Source organism: Trachurus japonicus, chromosome 4 (assembly GCF_045865225.1).
Source record: "Trachurus japonicus isolate A0001 chromosome 4, Traja_1.0".
Classification (NCBI taxonomy): Eukaryota; Metazoa; Chordata; class Actinopteri; order Carangiformes; family Carangidae; genus Trachurus; species Trachurus japonicus.
Genome location: NC_140910.1, coordinates 35925132 through 35947402, shown reverse-complemented (window position 1 = coordinate 35947402; position 22271 = coordinate 35925132). Strand labels below are relative to the sequence as shown.

At 43.2% G+C, this 22271-nt stretch overlaps 1 protein-coding gene across 3 annotated transcripts in view; it reads right to left on the bottom strand.

Moving 5' to 3' along the window:
• patj (PATJ crumbs cell polarity complex component) overlaps nt 1–22271 on the bottom strand; it is a 193416-nt gene that overhangs the window by 9780 nt on the left and 161365 nt on the right. For all 3 annotated transcript variants that reach the window (XM_085775262.1, XM_085775264.1, XM_085775265.1), the window contains exons 34-43: nt 20026–20091; nt 19191–19275; nt 16476–16582; nt 16248–16331; nt 12291–12484; nt 11230–11377; nt 9452–9538; nt 6800–7007; nt 6643–6680; nt 2554–2676 (exon numbers count right to left, since the gene is read on the bottom strand). In XM_085775262.1, the coding sequence (XP_085631388.1) occupies nt 2554–2676; nt 6643–6680; nt 6800–7007; nt 9452–9538; nt 11230–11377; nt 12291–12484; nt 16248–16331; nt 16476–16582; nt 19191–19275; nt 20026–20091 (1140 nt within the window). The remainder of the gene's footprint in view (nt 1–2553; nt 2677–6642; nt 6681–6799; nt 7008–9451; nt 9539–11229; nt 11378–12290; nt 12485–16247; nt 16332–16475; nt 16583–19190; nt 19276–20025; nt 20092–22271) is intronic.

The following is a 22271-nucleotide window of genomic DNA, read 5'->3' as shown; positions in this document are numbered from 1 at the left end:
GCAAAACTCAAGCTCTGCACCACGTCACACAGAACCGCACTGTAACAGAGAGTAGTGACAGCATCGGTCCAATGGCAGCGCCTCCTGGTGGAGGAATAAAGAACTGACATCTCTGCATTGTTGGTGAATGAGCAGTGTGGTGTTTTCAATAATTTAAGGACATTTATAGATCACCCACGTTAATAGCATCATTGAGGATCCTTTACTGATAAACATTAAAGCAGATATCAGTGGCACGGCCGTTTCGGCTAATGCTGTGTTCAAGGCAGGCTTTTGAAACCGTAAGTTACAGCTTCAAGTCACAACTACGACTTGGTAGCGTTCCAGGTAACCCGTAGCTCGTGTTTTTACCGTCCTGTTGTCTGTGAAAGTTCCCTATAACGGCCACTCGTAACTTCCGACCCGTGAACTCGTACCAGATCGAACTGGTATGACTTCACAGGAAGGAAAAACACAAAGTACGAGTTTCCTTGAACGCACCATGAGTTAGCAGCCCCCGCCCTTGTCAGGCATCAATTGGTCCTCGTGCTACGTCACCACATTCACGCGCATCCCTTGGCTGCACACACAGCCCTTCATGCCGTTCTCTCCCCTCATTGGATAACACTTGTATCCCACAAGGAAAATTTTCTCCTCGGGTTACAGCAGAGCAGAGTGACGGAGAGACTCGTGTTTAGGCTGAAATACTTCATGTAAGTGATTGCTGACGGAAAATAGGACTATTTAGGACTTATATTAACAAAAACATTCCACTGATATCTGCTTTAATACATAGGAGAGTAAAAACAACAGTTGTCTACATTAATGTTTCAATCTACATTTTGTAATAAACAAATTAGAAGTATAATCTGATATGACCAAGACACCTAAAAACAAAAACACGGCCGTTTTCATCAATTTACCAGCAAGTGGGCAACACACATACATTGGAGTGAATGGGTTTTCTGGGCGCTTTTGCAATACCCATATCCTGCCACAAGGGGCACAAAACCCTTAAACCCTTAAACCCTTAAACCCTTACAGTTTTTTACGATTGAATAAACACAATTTTGATTGTTTTGTTTTGTTTAGCAAAACCCAACACACGAATAGCACAACCACATACCCAATTAGCAAAACACCTTAACTCCTTTGCAAAATGAACCACTCATGTAAAAACTATACACTAACTTATCAAAACCATATTTTTTTACCATATGAAACACACACGTTGCAAATGACTTAACTCTGTTTGCACCAGTTACACTCTGCTGTTGAAAACCTTAAACACTTTCGGCTAATTCTGCTTCTAAGTGCATAGAGTAGTATGGGTGAAGCACACAGTGAATTTGCAAAACATCGCTCGGATTTGCACAACTGTAAACACAATGTCTGCTCACGCTTTTTGCGAATTTCATTGCTTAAAGTTGGACCTCTTCTCCTTTGAGCTTCACCTACTCCTGCTTGAGGTCTTCCTCTTCCTCTTCCTCTTCCTCTTCCTCGGCCACGGCCTCTGGCACCATAGATATATATAAGAACTAGATGACTCACCCCCAGCTGTTTCCCAATGACATATCGTAGCCAGTACGGCGGCCATCTTGGGACGGGCAACTCTCTCCCCCAGAGCATTAAGCCTCTGCTGCATGTTCTGCTATAATGACCATAACTTGCTCAGTTTTTGTCCGATTTCAAAACAGTTTGATTTTTATGAACATCTATGCAGTTATGATGCAGCATATTTAGAATCACGGATAATTTTAATAATGTATTTTTTTTTGTAAAAGTAACATTATAGTGACATTATGCAAATAGTTAAAGTGATAGCTACATACTGATTTATTTTTCACAGAGTTATGAATCATTTTTTTAGTGCAGATGACTGGATCACCATCTACTGCACTGTAACTGCAGTCAGTCAGAGCAAGTTGCCCGTCCTCATATGGCCGACTGTGAGCTACGCCTACGTGTAGTCCGATCTACCCCCTTGTCTGGCACGGCCTCTGCCTCCTTCTTCTCCTCTTTCTCCGATTCCCCCTCTCATCCTCACTCTTCCTCTTCCTCTTCCTTCCATTTTGGTTAAGCTTGGTGAACTCACCTGCTGCATTTTTATAGTGCTTAAACCTGATTGGTGTGTCTACAATTAAGCAATCTTGTGTTTGCACACCTGATGGCAGTGTTCAATCAACTGGCTCATAGGTGTGGTCCTTTGACAGTCAGTGCTTTAGAATTGCAAGGAAGTGACATCTTGATATACTTCTGTGTCTAATGCATAGACGTGTGTGTTAGTGTTTCAAATCACGGTGTGTATTGTTTTGCACAAAGTGTGAACGGACTCATTGTGCTTACAGTGGTGCAAATCTGGGGCCAAGTTTTGCTCCTTGAGTGTAAGGTTTTGATAATTGGGCAAAACTTTAGATTTTAGTGTTTATTCAATCGTAAAAAACTGTAAACCCTTAAACCCTTAAACCCTTAAACCCTTACCACGGGAGTCAGTGGTGGTGTCCTTACTCTCTTTTACAGCTCTAGTGTGTCTGCACCATAACACACCGTCACACACACACTCTCTCTCTCTACCTTCAGTTGATGCGTCTTGGCGGCGACGCCGTTGGCCTGGATCATGGCGATGAAGGTGGGGATGTCGCCCAGCGGGCTGCCCTTCCCCCCCGCGATGCTCACCCCCAGAGAGTCACTCACACCCTGTTACACAGGTCAGAGAGAGGTGTGTGTTACCATGGTGATGCTGACCCCCAGAGAGTCACTCACACCCTGTTACACAGGTCAAAGAGAGGTGTGTGTTACCATGGTGATGCTCACCCCCAGAGAGTCACTCACACCCTGTTACACAGGTCAGAGGTCAGAGAGAGGTGTGTGTTACCATGGTGATGCTGACCCCCAGAGAGTCACTCACACCTTGTTACACAGGTCAGAGGTCAGAGAGAGGTGTGTGTTACCATGGTGATGCTCACCCCCAGAGAGTCACTCACACCCTGTTACACAGGTCAGAGGTCAGAGAGAGGTGTGTGTTACCATGGTGATGCTCACCCCCAGAGAGTCACTCACACCCTGTTACACAGGTCAGAGGTCAGAGAGAGGTGTGTGTTACCATGGTGATGCTCACCCCCAGAGAGTCACTCACACCCTGTTACACAGGTCAGAGGTCAGAGAGAGGTGTGTGTTACCATGGTGATGCTCACCCCCAGAGAGTCACTCACACCCTGTTACACAGGTCAAAGAGAGGTGTGTGTTACCATGGTGATGCTGACCCCCAGAGAGTCACTCACACCTTGTTACACAGGTCAGAGGTCAGAGAGAGGTGTGTGTTACCATGGTGATGCTCACCCCCAGAGAGTCACTCACACCCTGTTACACAGGTCAGAGGTCAGAGAGAGGTGTGTGTTACCATGGTGATGCTCACCCCCAGAGAGTCACTCACACCCTGTTACACAGGTCAGAGGTCAGAGAGAGGTGTGTGTTACCATGGTGATGCTGACCCCCAGAGAGTCACTCACACCTTGTTACACAGGTCAGAGGTCAGAGAGAGGTGTGTGTTACCATGGTGATGCTGACCCCCAGAGAGTCACTCACACCCTGTTACACAGGTCAGAGGTCAGAGAGAGGTGTGTGTTACCATGGTGATGCTCACCCCCAGAGAGTCACTCACACCTTGTTACACAGGTCAGAGGTCAGAGAGAGGTGTGTGTTACCATGGTGATGCTCACCCCCAGAGAGTCACTCACACCTTGTTACACAGGTCAGAGGTCAGAGAGAGGTGTGTGTTACCATGGTGATGCTCACCCCCAGAGAGTCACTCACACCCTGTTACACAGGTCAAAGAGAGGTGTGTGTTACCATGGTGATGCTCACCCCCAGAGAGTCACTCACACCCTGTTACACAGGTCAGAGGTCAGAGAGAGGTGTGTGTTACCATGGTGATGCTCACCCCCAGAGAGTCACTCACACCCTGTTACACAGGTCAGAGGTCAGAGAGAGGTGTGTGTTACCATGGTGATGCTGACCCCCAGAGAGTCACTCACACCTTGTTACACAGGTCAGAGGTCAGAGAGAGGTGTGTGTTACCATGGTGATGCTCACCCCCAGAGAGTCACTCACACCCTGTTACACAGGTCAGAGGTCAGAGAGAGGTGTGTGTTACCATGGTGATGCTCACCCCCAGAGAGTCACTCACACCCTGTTACACAGGTCACAGGTCAGAGGTCAAAGAGAGGTGTGTGTTACCATGGTGATGCTGACCCCCAGAGAGTCACTCACACCCTGTTACACAGGTCAGAGGTCAGAGAGAGGTGTGTGTTACCATGGTGATGCTCACCCCCAGAGAGTCACTCACACCCTGTTACACAGGTCAGAGGTCAGAGAGAGGTGTGTGTTACCATGGTGATGCTCACCCCCAGAGAGTCACTCACACCCTGTTACACAGGTCACAGGTCAGAGGTCAAAGAGAGGTGTGTGTTACCATGGTGATGCTGACCCCCAGAGAGTCACTCACACCCTGTTACACAGGTCAGAGGTCAGAGAGAGGTGTGTGTTACCATGGTGATGCTCACCCCCAGAGAGTCACTCACACCCTGTTACACAGGTCAGAGGTCAGAGAGAGGTGTGTGTTACCATGGTGATGCTCACCCCCAGAGAGTCACTCACACCCTGTTACACAGGTCAGAGGTCAGAGAGAGGTGTGTGTTACCATGGTGATGCTCACCCCCAGAGAGTCACTCACACCCTGTTACACAGGTCACAGGTCAGAGAGAGGTGTGTGTTACCATGGTGATGCTCACCCCCAGAGAGTCACTCACACCTTGTTACACAGGTCAGAGGTCAGAGAGAGGTGTGTGTTACCATGGTGATGCTCACCCCCAGAGAGTCACTCACACCCTGTTACACAGGTCACAGGTCAGAGAGAGGTGTGTGTTACGGTGCAAATCACAACAGCAAATCAGAAAACACAACACAATAAGTGAAAACACAAAGGTAAAACAGAAAACACATGCCATTGTGTTTTCTCTATTGCCGTTGTGTTTTCTGATTTGCCGTTGTGTTTTCTCTATTGCCGTTGTGTTTTCTGATTAGGGTCCGGGCAGCTAAGCTGCCAGGACACTATTGTATTCCTAGGAATTCTTCTTCTTTCTTTCTTTCTTTCTTCTTCCAAGGAAGTCATACTTCCCATGGGCGAAAACTCACCAAACTTCACAGAAACATCCGAGGGGGGCACAATAAGCGTTTAAATTTAAAAACTTTAAAAATTCCTACCAAACCAACGGTAGATGCTACAGTGTTGAAACTTCACCACAATGTAGCCTCAATACTGCTGAAACTTTTGTCCACTTAAACTTATTACAAATTATGAAGTCCATCACTCTGTTTTTTTCAATAACTGTAAAACTTTTAAAATGTATCTCCTCCCACAATTTTTGCTCAATTGACACCAAACTTGCTACAGAGCATCTCCAGACCGTCCTCCACAAAACTTGTTTCTCGGATTTTTGATTAAGCAAAAATTGAGCCTACAGTGCATGAAAACGTTTGACTGTAAACGGTACTGTAAACATATACCATCAAATTCTTGCTAAATACATTTTCAAACTTCCTGAAAAAAAATTAGAATATTTTGGAGTCATGGTTAATGAAGTTTGGCAAATATCAGAATTTTAATTCAAAAACTGAATTTTTGAGAACATTTTGAATTCTGCTCTCATGGGAACAACTGCAGCCAATGTGAGTGTGGAATTTTTAAACATCAGATTTTCTCTTATGAAGCAAAACACTTATCATTAAAAACAAATCACCAACATTTTCATGCTGTCAAGATGCAATTTATGTATTATCAGATTTTTGTTTAGATGACTGAATTTCTGACATTTTGACCATTTCATCACAACAGCTGCCCGGGCACTGGCTCACCTGAGTGGATAAATGAAGCTACACAGCAAGTCTCAGTACCAGCCAGTTAGCTCAGTGAGTTAAGAGTTGGTTCTTGGTGTCAGAGGCTGTGGGTTCGAGACCCAGCAAGGGTGATGATGATGATGATGATGATGATGACAGATCAATATGTCAGATGTCCTCAACATGAAATACAAGACAATTGTCCTAATTGTCGCGTCACAGAAAGCCTCTAAGTTTAAAAATCCAAATAGCTTGGACTGGACCATGTCCGAAGGCTCCTAACATCTTAGACTCATAGTAGATGTTTAACAAATACATATTATTATTTTACCTCAAAAACTGATTTTTCTTTTTACTGTGGTTTCAAATCTGCCTACAGGACAGTGAATGTCTTAGTCAATTTGTGAAGCCACTGTTGAACTGCCTCTTGTCAATTAGCTCAGTGTGATGGACCGCGGTCTTTGGTTCCCGAGGTTGTGGGTTCAATCCTCAACTGGTCCAAATTGGACATTATAAGGACAACTGTCTTGTCTTCCTATTCTCCTGTTTGTTGCTCAGAATTGCCTAAATTTGCCCAAAAGTAGCCCGGACCCGACCCATCGCTGCGCAGCAGCTATAATTTGCCGTTGTGTTTTCTGATTTGCCGTTGTGTTTTCTGATTTGCTGTTGTGATTTGCACCTCAGGGCCACCGTAGTGTGTTTAGACCAGATCACACCTAGTTACACCAGGTGACCTGTGTGTGTGTGTGTGTGTGTGTGTTACTTTACCCTTGTGATCTCCACTGTCCGGATGCCTGTTTCAGCCCCTGTACACACACAGACACACACACACACACACACACAGACATTAGACTCTGACCAGCTGACTGCTTCGCTCCTGATGGTCATGTGATGATGTGATGATGTGATGACGTGATGATGTCACCTTCATGTTCTCCACCTGCAGAGGAAGTGACGTCGGGGGTCTTCTTCATGTTGTTGTTGTTGTTGAGGGCCGGGGTCGCCGTGGTCGCCGTGGTCGCCGTGGTTGCCGTGGGCGACGGGACAGAGGTGGGCGGCGGGTCAGACGAGGTCAGAGCGCGGCTGAGGGGCGGAGCCACAACACCGGAGCTGCTCCCACTCACGTGACTCATCTGAGAGGGAGAGAGGGGGAATGCACCTTTAATCATCCGTACATTTAACCCACAGTTTACTACCTACACTATGTACTAGTACCTTTAATCAGTATTTAACCTACAGCCTCTAGTTTACTATCTACACTATGTACTAGTACCTTTAATCAGTATTTAACCCTCTAGTTTACTATCTATACTATGTACTAGTACCTTTAATCAGTATTTAACCCTCTAGTTTACTATCTACACTATGTACTAGTACCTTTAATCAGTATTTAACCCTCTAGTTTACTATCTACACTATGTACTAGTACCTTTAATCAGTATTTAACCCTCTAGTTTACTATCTACACTATGTACTAGTACCTTTAATCAGTATTTAACCCTCTAGTTTACTATCTACACTATGTACTAGTACCTTTAATCAGTATTTAACCCTCTAGTTTACTATCTACACTATGTACTAGTACCTTTAATCAGTATTTAACCCTCTAGTTTACTATCTACACTATGTACTAGTACCTTTAATCAGTATTTAACCTACAGCCTCTAGTTTACTATCTACACTATGTACTAGTACCTTTAATCAGTATTTAACCCTCTAGTTTACTATCTATACTATGTACTAGTACCTTTAATCAGTATTTAACCCTCTAGTTTACTATCTACACTATGTACTAGTACCTTTAATCAGTATTTAACCCTCTAGTTTACTATCTACACTATGTACTAGTACCTTTAATCAGTATTTAACCCTCTAGTTTACTATCTACACTATGTACTAGTACCTTTAATCAGTATTTAACCCACAGTTTACTATCTACACTATGTACTAGTACCTTTAATCAGTATTTAACCCACAGCCTCTAGTTTACTATCTACACTATGTACTAGTACCTTTAATCAGTATTTAACCCTCTAGTTTACTATCTACACTATGTACTAGTACCTTTAATCAGTATTTAACCCTCTAGTTTACTATCTACACTATGTACTAGTACCTCTATCTATACTATGTTCTAGTTAAACCAACACTAAGGAACTTTTCAACCTTCATAAAATATTTTCATAACTTTTGTGATGGTACATCGACTTACAACAAGTTGAATGACACCTCTGTCGTGGCCTGAGGGGGTCTGTATCATTATGGTCTGTATCATTATGGTCTGTATCATTATGGTCTGTATCATTATGGTCTGTATCTCTTTCTCTGGCACTAAGCAGCTTTGAGGAGCATGGTAGGAACCCTGCTCTCACTTAAAGGACAATTCCGGTCGAATTCAACTCTGGGGTGTATTTTCATATCATTTTAGGTCTAACAGAAGGAATCTGAAGATTTTCAGTTTAATGTCTCCTGTTTTGCGGTAGTTGCGTCTGTCCCCGCATCGCCACGGCAGCAATGAATGGGAGTGGATGTAAGTTCCGCTGTTTAGGCTGTTTCCATCCCTCAAAGCCACAGACAGCATCAGATGGAGACTCAAACATGCAGCCAGAAGTTTATTTACTTCAACAAGCCGACATGTTTGTAAAACTAGATCTAATTCAAAGTCTCCCGGAGTCTCGCGCGAGACCCAGTTGCCGTGCTCGGTGTGTTCAGGTGCAGTGGGAAAAGCTACCGTTGTGTCATAAACACAGGAATATCAACTCTTTACTTGCTTCAAGTAAAAAAAACTTCTCGGCGCATGTTTGATTAGCCACCTGACGCTGTATGTGGAAAAAAATAAACACTTCAAGCAAGTAAAGAGTTGATATTCCTGTGTTTATGACACAACGGTAGCTTTTCCCACTGCTCCTGAACACACCAGCACTGCAACTGGGTCTCGTGCGAGACTCCGGGAGACTTTGAATTAGATCGACTTTTACAAACATGTCGGCTTGCTTGAAGTAAATAAACTTCTGGCTGCATGTTTGAGTCTCCATCTGACGCTGTCTGTGGCTTTGAGGGATGGAAACAGCCTAAACAGCAGAACTTACATCCACTCCCATTCATTGCTGCCGTGGCGATGCAGGGACAGACGCAACTACCGCAAAACAGGAGCGATTAAACTGAAAATCTTCAGATTCATTCTTTTAGACCTAAAATGATATGAAAATACACCCCCGAGTTGAATTCGACCGGAATTGTCCTTTAAGTTTCACTTTCACTTTAGCGAGTCACAACAAGGAGGGAACAGGCAAAACGGCACTTTAGCAATGGATTATGTTTGTGTTTTCACTTTGAAATGATCCACTGGAAACAGAAACTTAGTTTTGATGTCTTCTGTTCATTTTAATGCAGGATGTTTACAGGGCTTCACGCTAGTGTTCATGGGAAATGGAGTCTTCCTTCAGGCAAAACACTACCGCTTTGGTCCACAGGCGCCGCCAAACTCAACCAAAACTGAAAGTTCTTTAGTACTGCTTTAACTATCTACTATGTTCTAGTTTACTATCTAGTTTACCATCTCTTTACACACACACACCTGGCTGCCCTGTGAGTTGTGTCGGGATGAGATCCAGGAAGCAGCTTTGAGTCGGCCGAGCTCCAGATGGACCGGACCCCGAGCACACTGCAACACAAACACACACAGGCTTAACATCACAGGACATGCCTGTTCTGATGATACAAGTCATTGGCCCTGAAATGTGTGTTTCTCACACATTCTACATCTCAGAGACGACGTCTTTCCACACACGTTCTTCCTTCACCTTTAAATCGGGACGGAGCTCTGTGGGAAACAGGAAAAACAGAACCTGGTGTGCTACCTGTGTTTCCTGTGTTACAGTCTACAGTCTGCACTGCTGCCCACAATGAATTTCCCTCTGGGACAATAAAGTATCTTATCTTATCTTATCTTATCTTATCTTATCTATGGCGGGCGCACCAACGTTACGGTGCGTTAGCGCCACCTACTGTGTTGGAGTGTGAACCAGAACCACCTGGTTATGGTCTGTTGCTGATCCAAACGTTTCTTTTTCTTTAGAGAAAAGCTCCCGAATAATAATGAGGAGAAACTTCAGACAGCAAAACTATTCGGGATCAAAGTGTTAAAATGAGCCGCCCCTCACTCGAATCGACCACTGCGCTGCAGAGATAGAGGCTGAAAGCCAAACCCACCCAGAAGCTGCTCTGAGTGCAGCAGTACGCAGAGACACTGAATCCACAATGTTAGTTATTTACAATCGGTTCCAGTAGATTTATTTTCAGTTAGTTTATCCAAATTGTGTGAAAATAAAGATTAAACAATGGTTTATAGTAGCAGGTGGTTCCAAGCTGTGCCAAAAATGGACATTTTGGAAAGTTCGCCTGGATATTTTGTAGTAAAATCTCAATCATTTTGTCCTGCTTCAATTAATCAGAATCAACCACTGCAGAGACAATGTTCACATGTTGTACAATGATTTTATAGAGAGTTTGAGCTTCATCAGCATTATTCTAAAGGGCACTCATCAAAAATATGATTTTTTTTTAGGCGAATATTAATTTTATTAATTTTTTTCTGTGTGTCATCTTCATTTACTCTTCACCAGTAACAGATATACTGAAATTTACACATTTCAGCAATTCCTCATTTTTTTCCCTTTACTATGACACCAAAAGTATTCAAATAGACCTTGTGGTTGCAGAGATATACTCATTTTATTATGGATATGCAATTTTCGAGAAAAGGCCTAAAAAATAGGCTTGAATTCTAAAGGGTTTTAAGTAGCAGGGTTTATACAGGAATCTCGAAGTTAATTCTAAAACCTTTTTAAGACTTTTTCAAGACCTTCTCAACATTTTTTAACACCTCACCACCACTTCAAGCTGTAACATTTACATCAGTGACACTTTTAACTGAACAGTTTTAGTTTTTGTGATAAAGACTATAGACTGCTATGATACAACAGAATTCAAAATAGGCTGGGATAATAAATAAAAGGCAAAGTTTATCAAAAAACACATTGCTCAACTCTCAAAAAAACAAAAACAACGATCTTCTTTTCTTTTTCATGAACCGGTTCATCTTTGTTTTTTAATAAAACAAATAAATTCACACACTTCTGCAATGTTTTTAGGACTCAAACTCTTGGACAGCTAATTCAGAAAAAATACCTTCAATATTTAAGACTTTATAAAGTCGTGAAAAGACTTTTTAATACTTTTTAATACTTAATACTTTTTTAATACTTTTTTTTTTGATTTATCACCTTTTAATACTTTTCAAGACCCTGCGGATACCCTGTAGTACAGAATATGAGTACTTGTGCCCCCTCTGACCTTCAGGATGGCGGCTACAGCTTCCTGGGAGGCGTGTCTCGTATCGTCTCCATCGACCGACAGGATCTGGTCTCCCTGCATCAGGCGGCCGTCCAGCTCTGCAGCGCCGCCTCGGACCAGCTCAGAGATGAACACACCGCTGCCACTCCTAACGCACACATTGTTGTCGTTGTTAAAGGAATAGTTCACTCAAAATTGAAATGTCCTAACTCATTATCTCCTCCTCCCCCTCATGTGGACTAAGGGCTGGGAGAAGTTTCAGAGTCCTCCGTCCCTTCTCTGAGTTACAGGGGGTCTCGGCGTAGCAGTTCATGTCCATATGACGGTTGCTAATGGATACCAACTGTCTTCGTAACAAAAAGACACACCAAAAAACATCCAGATACCTCCATGCTGCTCGTATGTAATGTCCCTCTGGTATTGAAGCCCCGAAATCTCGCAAGATTTGCGCCGGTGTCAGTGCGATTACTGACGCCGGCGCAAATCGCGTGAGATTTGGACAGACCAGGAAGAGAAGCTTCCACCGCAAACAAGCTTGAAATATAGACTTATTGAATTTTTTTCGGGACAATTTCTCATTTCAGGGCTTCAATACCAGAGGGACATTACATACGAGCAGCATGGAGGTATCTGGATGTTTTTTGGTGTGTCTTTTTGTTATGAAGACAGTTGGTATCCATTTGCAACCGTTATATGACGGAGATACAGGGCACTGAGGTGCAGAAGGGCTCGCTTCGGCAGAAGCCTAATACCAGCTGTCATAGCGACCCTTAACAAGAGGCCAAGATCACCTGGCCAGAGTGTAATAATGTGTGGCAATGTGTTGTAATCTGTGTGTGTTTGTATGTGTCTGGTGAAACGAAATGTAAATGGTCATGTGAAAAAGAATTTCCCTAGAGGGACAATAAATGTCTAAAGTCCAAATGTCTTAATATGGACATGCACTGCTACGCCGAGACCCCCTGTAACTCAGAGAAGCCACGGAGGACTCTGAGACTTCTCCCAGCCCTTAGTCCACATGACATTTCAATTTTGGGTGAACTATTCTTTTAAGGTGGCACCTCTTTCCGACGATGCTGAGTCCCAGCCCGCGGCCGCTCTTCTTCTGCAGCTCCACCTTAAACAGGTCCAGGTTCTCCTCGTCCCGGTACCGAGCCTCGTCCCTCAGCACCGTCAGACGGACCCTGGCCGGCGTGTGGCGCAGCGCGGCGATCGCCTCCTCGTGGGAGGCGCCGCGCAGGTCCACGCCGTTCACCTGAACACACACACACACACACACACACACACACACACACACACAAACAGACACACACACACACACACACACACACATACACATACACACACACACACACACACACACAGTGGTGTAGTCTGATGTGTTGTAGTGGGTAAACTGCTTTCTAGGTGGTAAACTGTTCATACTTGTATCACATAGACGCTGCTTCTCTAACTGTTTTACATTTGGCCAATCAGCCTTCTCTATAAAGAGTTACTTCCCAGATGTGGAATTCACTACCGACCGAAATAAAACTAACCCGAGACATTAGAATTTTTAATATAAAGGTTAAAATCTGGCTGAAACACAATCAGAACTGTTTGCATTTTTAATGTGTCATGACTTGGTACATTTTATAGTGTTGTTATGTAACTTTGATGTCTTTCTTCTTACCTTCTTTTTTCTACTAAAAGCCGAACCAGGGACGGGAGTGTGAAACTAGCATCAGCTATAATCTCTGTCTGCAGAACATCAGTCACATTGACTTGTCTGTAACGAGTGGAGGTGTCACCATGGTAACCTGCATTGTCCCTATCAAATAAACTGAATTAAATTAAATTAAATTAAATCAAGGACCCAAAAATTGACACAAATTAGACCACGGACCCCCATTGGACAACATTTTGAAGCGAACACCAGAAATACACAAACAATCAATGTACGTTTAAATTAGGCGTAGCTACATTTTTGAAAGATTATAGAGAAATTTCTGGAAAAAAGTGGTAAGATTTAAAAAAAAAAAAAAAAAAAAGAAGTTGAAGATTTTTTAGAAAAAAGTACCTGCCTATCCATTGTCTCAGTCTCTTTAATAAAGTGAAATTGCATAGATCCAAGAGTGTGGAGATCTTTTTCTTCAGTTTGGACACTTGTTGATATGCACCTTGGCAGAGAGCCAGCCGGGTGAAGCGACAGCCCCCTTTTTGCATTAGAAAAAAGTGGTAACATTTCTAAAAAAAAAAATTTTTTTGGAAATTGTGGTACAATTTCTCTCTCAAAAAAAGGGGCAAACAATAATACAAAAAGGGGTAACCCTTCTTGTATTATTGTTTGCCCCTTTTTTTGAAAAAAGAAAAAAGAAAAATTGAGAAGAAACTGATAAAATTTCTCCCCAAAAAAATGTAAAACATTCTAGTAAAAAGTGGTAAAACTTCAATAAAAAGTAGTGGACCCCCTTTACTTTAGTTAGGTAGTTGTGTTGTACTGGGTATACTGAAGTATTTATGTATTTTCAGTGGGTCTACTGAGTATCACACAGACTACTACACCACAGGTCACAGGTTTGTGCAGCAGCAGAGTGAATGTGTAGCAGCAGAGTGAATGTGCAGCAGAGTGAATGTGAATGTGCAGCAGCAGAGTGAATGTGTCGTCAGTGTTTGTCCAGCAGAGGGCGACATCGACTTCACTCTGACTCATCGTCTGTTTGTTCTGCAGCAGGAGCCAATAAAGGTTTTTGTTTTTTTTGTTTTTATCAATCCTCCTTTTATCTATCCTGTTACCCAATATGTTCCCTTCCTCCATCCTTCCTTTCTCCCTTCCTTCTTTCCACAATCCTTATTCCCTTCCTTCCTTCCTTCCTCCTTTGGTTCAATTGACCTGATCTGTTCCCTCCCTCCATCTTTCTTTCTTTCCTTCCTTTTTCCCTTCCTTCTTTCCACAATCCTTATTCCTTTCCTTCTTTCCTTCCCTTTGTCCTTACTTCTTTCCTCTTTTGATCCAATTGACCTGATCTATTCCCTCCCTTCTTACTTCCTTCCTTGAACGAATCTGTTCCCTCCCTCCCTCCATCTTTCTTTCCTTCCTTTTTCCCTTCCTTCTTTCCACAATCCTTATTCCCTTTCCTTCATTCATTCCTTCCTTCCCTTTGTCCTTACTTCCTTTCTCCATTTGATCTGCTCCCTCCCTCCCTCCATCTTTCTTTCCTTCCTTTTCCCCTTCCTTCTTTCCACAATCCTTATTCCCTTCCTTCATTCCTTCCTTCCTTCCCTTTGTCCTTAATTTCTTCCTCTTTTGATCCAATTGACCTGTTCCCTCCCTTCTTTCCCTTCTTCCTTCCTTCTTCTTCCTTCCTTGAACGAATCTGTTCCCTCCCTCCGTCTTTCTTTCCTTCCTTCCTTCCTTCCTTCCTTCCTTCCATCCTTCCTTCCTTCCTTCCTTCCTTCCTTCCTTCCTTCCTTCCTTCCTTCCTTCCTTCCTTCCTTCCATCCTTCCTTCCTTCCTTCCTTCCTTCCTTCCTTCCTTCCTTCCTTCCTTCCTTCCTTCCTTCCTTCCTTCCTTCCTTCCTTCCTTCCTTCCTTCCTTCCCTCCTTCCTTCCTTGCCCCAGCAGGACAACAGGAGGTTTTAACTCAGACCCGGTCCAGAACAGGAGACCAGAGTCTGTCTGAGACTCTGAGGCTTCTACTGGAGGATTTACTGTGTTAATAACAGTGATGATGATGATGCTGACGAGGTCATAGATATATAAACGTAGCTGCCTCCTCTGATGCTGCTGCCCATTGGAACGGATTGTCACCACCGCCGCCATCTTGAGGAGGAGGAGTCTAACTTCTACTTCCTGTATCTCCAGAGGCAGTAGAGGTCTATTACTGAAGCTGTTTGTTTTAATAGAAATACTACAACTCAGCTACACAACTCACCTTAGCAGTTATAGGGTTAATGTAAGAGCCATGAAACTGATTTAATATGACCTAGCACAATTCTATAGGTAGCCTCATCACCATGGCAACCACAAACTCACAACTACTAGCCTACAGCCTACACATACAGGCAACACAATAACAAACTATGAATATATGAACTAGTGGTATATGCACTAAATGTAACACATCTCCACCCTATGATACGTGACGTTAGTTTCATTTATGTCAGATAACTCACCTACATCAACAGTTCCATCATATAAAACAACTTATTACTGGAGAAAAGTTCTTCCATGTCTCTTGGTTGTGGTGTTTCTTTCATGGGAACATCCGTACGCCAAAAGTTCTGCATTTCACCAGATTCACAGCTGTCAGACGGTCTGACGGTCTTGTCACTACACGATTTGCAACGCTACCCGATCTGTGACAGCTACGTACGGCAACTCCACTTGGACAAACTTACTTGAATTGACTTAGGATCACTGCCCTATGTGCGTCGCCAGAGACGGTTTATCTTTTTATTTATTTTTTTAAATACTTTATTAGTAATGTAACTGAGGGTTGGTTGTGGTGGTCTGGATCTTGATGCTCAGAAAACAGGAACACAGGCGACTTTTAATGTTTACTGTCCTCTTTTCTCGCCGGCCTCATCACCATGACAACCACAAACAATCACAACTACCACAACACTCACTGAATAAACGAGTCTGCCGTGGCTGTCTTATGACGGACCTCCGCGGTTTTTATTTTATTTTATTTTATTTTTTAATCATTTTCACAGTACCGTATTTTAAATTCACAGAACTTTAAGCATGTACGCAAATCGGGCAGCGCCCAAATGAAGTTTGTCCAAGTGGAGTTGCCGTAGGCAGCTGTCCAAGATGGCGACAGTTTTGTCACAGATCGGGTAGTGACAGGTCTGACTGTTGATGCTGCTCAGGAGGAAGAACTCCTCAAGATGGAGCCAAGAGACGTTCCTGACCAGCCTCAATGCAGCTTCTACCTGTAGATATCTATGTGATGAGGTCATGTGATGGAGCTGATGAGGTCATGTGACGGTGGTCTCCATGGTGACGGTGGTACGTAAGCAGCAGTACTTTACCTCTAGGACCTGGTCTCCGGCCCACAGTCGACCATCTCTGGCTGCTGCTCCCTCCTCGTAGACCTCGTGGATCACTATGGCGTCCTGGTGGAGACAGAGACTCAGCTTTAATACGGGCAGGTTCACAACGTGTGTGTGTGTGTGTGTGTGTGTGTGTCTCTCTATGTGTGTGTGTGTGTGTGTGTGTGTGTGTGTGTCTCTATGTGTGTGTGTGTGTGTGTGTGTTACCAGCTGTGTGTCTCTTCCTCCCACTATGCTGAGGCCGAGTCCTGATCGACCTTTACAGATCTCCAGCATCGTCTCCTGACCCGGCACCACCGCACAGCAGGACGGGTCTGAGGGAGGAGGGGGGAGGGGCGGGGGGGGTTAGGATTTATTATTATTATTATTAGTAAAAAAAAAAAACAACTTTAGTGATAGAGGAGGGGATACGATCTAAGAGGGAGATGGAACTCTGAAAAGCATGTGTGTGTCTGTCTGTGTGTGTCTGTCTGTGGGGTGAAGCTGTGGAACAAGTTACACTCAAAAAAAGTAAAAAAAAATCTGGTCCAATTTAAAAATAAGTTAAAAATGTTCATTTTGGAAAGATCCAGTCTTGAAGGTGCAGGGGAATGATTTAAATGTAGGTAGGAATGATTTGACAAATGTTAAATGTCTATTTTGTGCTTGGTATTTGCTGAGTATATGTACATGTAGGTGTGTGTATATGTGTGTAGACAGTGTTGTGCCTGAACGCGTTCAATGAACGATCGTTCATATTTTGGTTGAACGTGAACTGAACGCACTGTATTTCCACTTGATGAACGTTATTGTGAACGCGTTCATTCTGGTGTTTGTAACCGGCGCTCTCTCACAGTACGACTTCGTTCAGGAGTATGAGCCAGGTTTCCATAGAGCCGTCCAGACAAAAACCAGCTAAAACACTGTAAACAGCCTTAATACTGATCCAGTTGTTAGTAAAAGCAAAGACACTCTATTTATTTTATAAACCGTCTTTGGTAAAAGATAAACGGGGGTTACGCCGGCAAGGCGAGGCAAGGCAAGGCAATTTTATTTGTATAGCCCGTTTTTACAAACAGTTTGTCTCAAAGGGCTTTACATGGCATCGTAACAACATCCTCTGTCCTTAGACCCTCACATCGACTGAGGAAAAACTCCATGGAAAACCCTTTTAACAGGGAAAACCAGGAGAAAGCTCAGGGTGAGCAACAGAGGAGGGATCATCACCCAGGACGGACAGACGTGCAATAGATGTTGTTACAGACAAGAAAACCAAGGCCACACCGGCCCTCCTGTTCACATCAGATGCTTATTTCTCCGCGCTTCTGCCCCTCAGCTGTGTGTGTGTGTGTGTGGCCGTGTGTGGCCTACGTGTATGTGCGTGTGTGTGTATGTGCGTGTGTGTGTGTTCACAAATAGGCTACTGTACAAACGTACACACATTGGACTCTGGTATTTGTCACGTTCTAACTCAGATATGGGCTGAGGTCAGTCATTTTGAAAAAATAATAGTAGCAACATATTGGAAAAAAAAAAAGAGGTATGAACTAGTTCAGTTTTGGAACCGTGAACTTAGTTCAACATTTTGAATTATGAACTGAACTAGTTCATTTTAAAATTTGTGAACTGAACTTTGAAATAGTTCATGTAGAAAGTGAACTTTCCCAACACTGTGTGTAGATGGCCTGTATGCTGGTTTGTTTATGTATAGGTACTGTATATACATATATTTACATGTATATGGTGTAAAGGTGTAAAGGTGTAAAGGTGTAAAGGTTATAGGGCGTCTATGAGCTTGTAGCTTCAGCCCTGACCCCTGACCCTGTCCATCAGCCATGCAGCCCTGCTCTTAGAGAGATGTGGTTCTATTTATTCATTTATTTATGTTTTGCTGATCGAAATAAACTCAAACTCAAAAAAATGATTATTATAACAACGGTTATTTAACCAGGTTTGTCCCATTGAGATCAAAGAAGAGAGACCTGCGGCACCTGTAGTTAACAATCAACAGTTCCAACACATGGTCACATTAAAACTAGACAAAGATACAAATAATAACTGCATTTACAGAATCAGTTCAAAATAAAACATCTGCCCTCGTGGTTCCTGATATAATGGGATTCATCACGGACTTTAATCAGAATTCCCACGCGTCCTGGAAAACCTGCAAACTGGTTGATCAATTATCCAGTCATGGAAAACACATGGAAGTTGAGAAAAAGGATCAAATGTGAGTTGTGACTTGAGCTGTCCTGGAAAATGATTGATCACATGGTGACATCAGCTCTGTTTGACTTCTTCAGACCGCACTAGAAGGATTCATTTTCCAAAGAAGCCAGAAAAGAGAACTGTTTTAGGTGTTTGTCTCAATTTCTGAGCACGTAAGATTTTATTTCACAAATAAGTTAGAGCCATAGACGACTGCACATCTTGAAATCAAACTTCTGGGGGTGAGAGAAACAAACTGGTTGAATGTACAAAATAAAGAACAACTGTCGAACTACAACTTCTCCAAAGCAGGAATGGGACGGGGCGATGCACGTCTGTCAGACTGGAGCAGCTGGAAAATGATTAGAAGAAAAGAGTGGGAACGCTGTAAATACATTCAGAGATTCCAGATTCTGGAGTTTGAGCTCTGACTGCACATTGTTCCCTGTAGTTGGAGCAGAAAACCTGAAACGTTTCTGTTCTGACCGTAGGAACAGGAAAACGTCCTGAGACTGTAGGATTTATGACTGTTCAGGATTTAAAGAGATGATAAATGAGACGGAAGCTTCTCAACAACAGTAAATCAAGACAGATCATTGGCTGAGCCAGCGCATAGAAAGATGGCCCATTTACTTTAGTATATGAGACACAGTGAAGAGTTAGAGCTGCACAGGTTGTAATGTGTGTGTGTGTGTGTGTGTGTGTGTGTGTGTGTGTGTGTGTGTGTGTGTGTACCTTTGTTGGCGGTCTGCAGCTCGGGGCCGACCAGAGGGGGCGATGTCGCTGTCTGTTTGCTGGAGCTGCTGTGTAAGCTGCAGGACTGCAAAGCAAGACAAGGCAGTTTTATTTGTATAGCCCGTTTTTACCACCAGTTTGTCTCAAAGGGCTTTACATCCCATAATAACAACATCCTCTGTCCTTAGACCCTCACATCCACTGAGGAAAAACTCCATGGAAAACCCTTTTAACAGGGAAAACCAGGAGAAAGCTCAGGGTGAGCAACAGGACGGACAGACGGGACAGAGATGTTGTTACAGACAAGAAAACAGTTCTAGTTCCACATTTTTGTCAAATTGGCCCATCACCATAATCCCTATAGTCACAGCAGTAGGTTCGTTACCTTTAATTGTCGGTGCAAGCTGTTTTTAGAACGGCGGAGCAGAGCCGTGAGCTGCTCAGAGCTACGCTACGGAGGCTCATTATGGGATTTCTTGGTTTCCCTCATCATCAAACTCATCAAATACACAATCCAACAACTCCACAACTCTCTGGTGGACAAGTTGTGAGCTGCACATTCACCACGCTATGAGATAATAACACAACGTTACCACACAGAGTTGTTTTAGAGGGAAATTCATGTAAAACCACTGATGCACGTTGCCTTCAGGGACAGTTTTTCATCAACAGTCTCTGAATTTCCCTCTAAAACACCTCTGTCCGGATTATGGCAATGGGCGGCCAATTTGCCAAAACTCTACATCCCAATCAGATCAATCAGATCAATCAGATCAATAGACATGATTGATTGATCCATTTACAAACAGTCAACTTGTTTCTGATGATTTGTTACCTGCTTTTCCAGCGGCGCCCTTGGAGCCTGAAACTCGTTTTCTGAAGAGTCTGCAGCTCTGAGCTTCTGCAGGACACACACACACACACACACACACACACACACACACACACACACACACGGACACACACACACACAGACACACACACAGTGGGTCAAGGGGAAGTGTGTGTGTCCTGGTTCTGTCAGTAGAAACCAAACAGGTTTCTGGAACAAAACGCTGTGAAGATCAAGTCCTTTACTTTACTTTACTTTATTAGTTTATCTGGGTGGGACAGTAACACGTCAATGAACATATAAAAACATGTCAATGTGCCGGATTATAGCAGCTGCTCATTTCCATCTAGAGTCCCAAAACATAAAAACAGTCCAGTGAAGCAACATAAACGACTTAACAATGCAGACAACAAGGACATAACAAAACAACTATAACGAGTTATAAAACGTAAAGGTGAAATCCTGCGATCTGATTGGTTGTTAACCGTGGTATAATGAGCAGTTACCACGGCTACTATTCTAAAGCCTTATCACAGCGTAGGCTATCACTCCGCCTCAGGCACGTATGACTGGTATGAATGGAAGTTGTTGTCATGTATCCATGACAACGGACTGTTGCAGTCCGTAGCAACAGACAGTCGATGTTTTTACGATGTTAAAAATGTAGTAAAGTAGTGTAATTGACATGTTGAAGGTGAACTTTGACCTCCAGAGGGTTAACAATGGTAGAGGGACTGAGCAGTGACAGAGCTACTTGGAGCTAACGTCTGGACAGCTGGAACAGCTTTTTATTCTGCTGGAAGAAAACTACATGTCCTCTTTCATATTGTCATTATTGGTAACCGTTTTATAAAAACTATATATCCCTCCAGTCCTCCAGGTGGTCTCTGCTCATTCTACCACTCTAAGGGGGAACAACGCCTCTTAGAGTGGTAGAATGAGCAGAGACCACGGACTGGAGGGATATATTGCTTTTATAAAACATTGACCTTTTGACAACACTTCCATGGGTAGTGGGACCTGAAGAGTTTCTGAGAGATAAAGTGCAAAGGTGCAAAAGTGCCGGGCCACAGTGACAAGTGCTAGAGTGCAGCAGTGCATCATGGGTACCAAGTAGGGCTGGGCGATACGGCGATACGGTGATATGACTGTAGATGGTGAAGGATTAGAGTGTGTAGACCAGGGCTGTTCAATTACAAATTCAGTGGGGCCAGATTTTAAAACCCAGACCTTAAACTGGGCCAGACATTGTCAGCGGTCAATAAGGAAGAGGTTATTACAAATGAGAGGCATTTTTAAAACCCAACATTAGCTACTAAACAACTTACTAAGTCAATAAGTAGTGATAGTAGTATTTCAGATGTAGTTGTTGTTGCTTTGAGGTTTTTTTTGGAACTAAAAGTTTCCTGGGCCTGCTACTGTCCTCTGAGTTTCCATGAGGTTTACAGCAGACAGGGGGTTATGTAAATCACTAAATGTAGCCTATAGTCTTAACATTAGGCCTAAAAATGAACACAGATTTCTTCTCTAACATATTTTGATTGGTGAAAAACAAGGAGCAAAAAGCCGTTTTGGGGCAAATGACTCTGGGAAAGTATGCCTATTTGATAACGGATCATTCCTTTGAAAAGTAGCTATCCCAGTCACTGTTCTGATTACTCCATTGCAAGCAGGCTAGTTGCGTTGAAATTAAACTATTGGTTACTTCAACCAATCCCTTCCCTCAAAAAAGAAAAAAAGGACAGCGGAGCGTGGCGTGCTGTGGACGGTGCTTTTTACTTACAAAACTTTAGTTTTGATTGAAGTTGAACGAATATGCTCTCAAAACTTTTTTTTTTTTGCAATTGCAACTTATTCTGTTTCGCTCTCAAATCTCTTTTTTGGTTGCAAATCTATTCTATTTGAATAATAAAGAGAGAATCGCTGTGTCCTAACCCCCCCTCCTCTCTATCTAGTGACCAGTTGTTGTAGTGGTGTTCAAATGTTTAGTGATTATTAATGTTCACTATCTAGTGACTGAATCTATCCCACAATTCACCGCCAAATGTAGTGAACATCCGATGGTCACTAACCGGAGCAAGATATCCCATCATGCATTGCGGTCACGGATCGCCGTTATGTAATGTAATTAACTGTGCGGCGGAGTCGTGTCCGAAAGTGTTTTTTTATTTGACCAGTGAGTCACTATATAGTCTCTATGATGAATTCACTATATAGTGAGTAGCTCTCAAATCTCTTTTTCGGTTGCA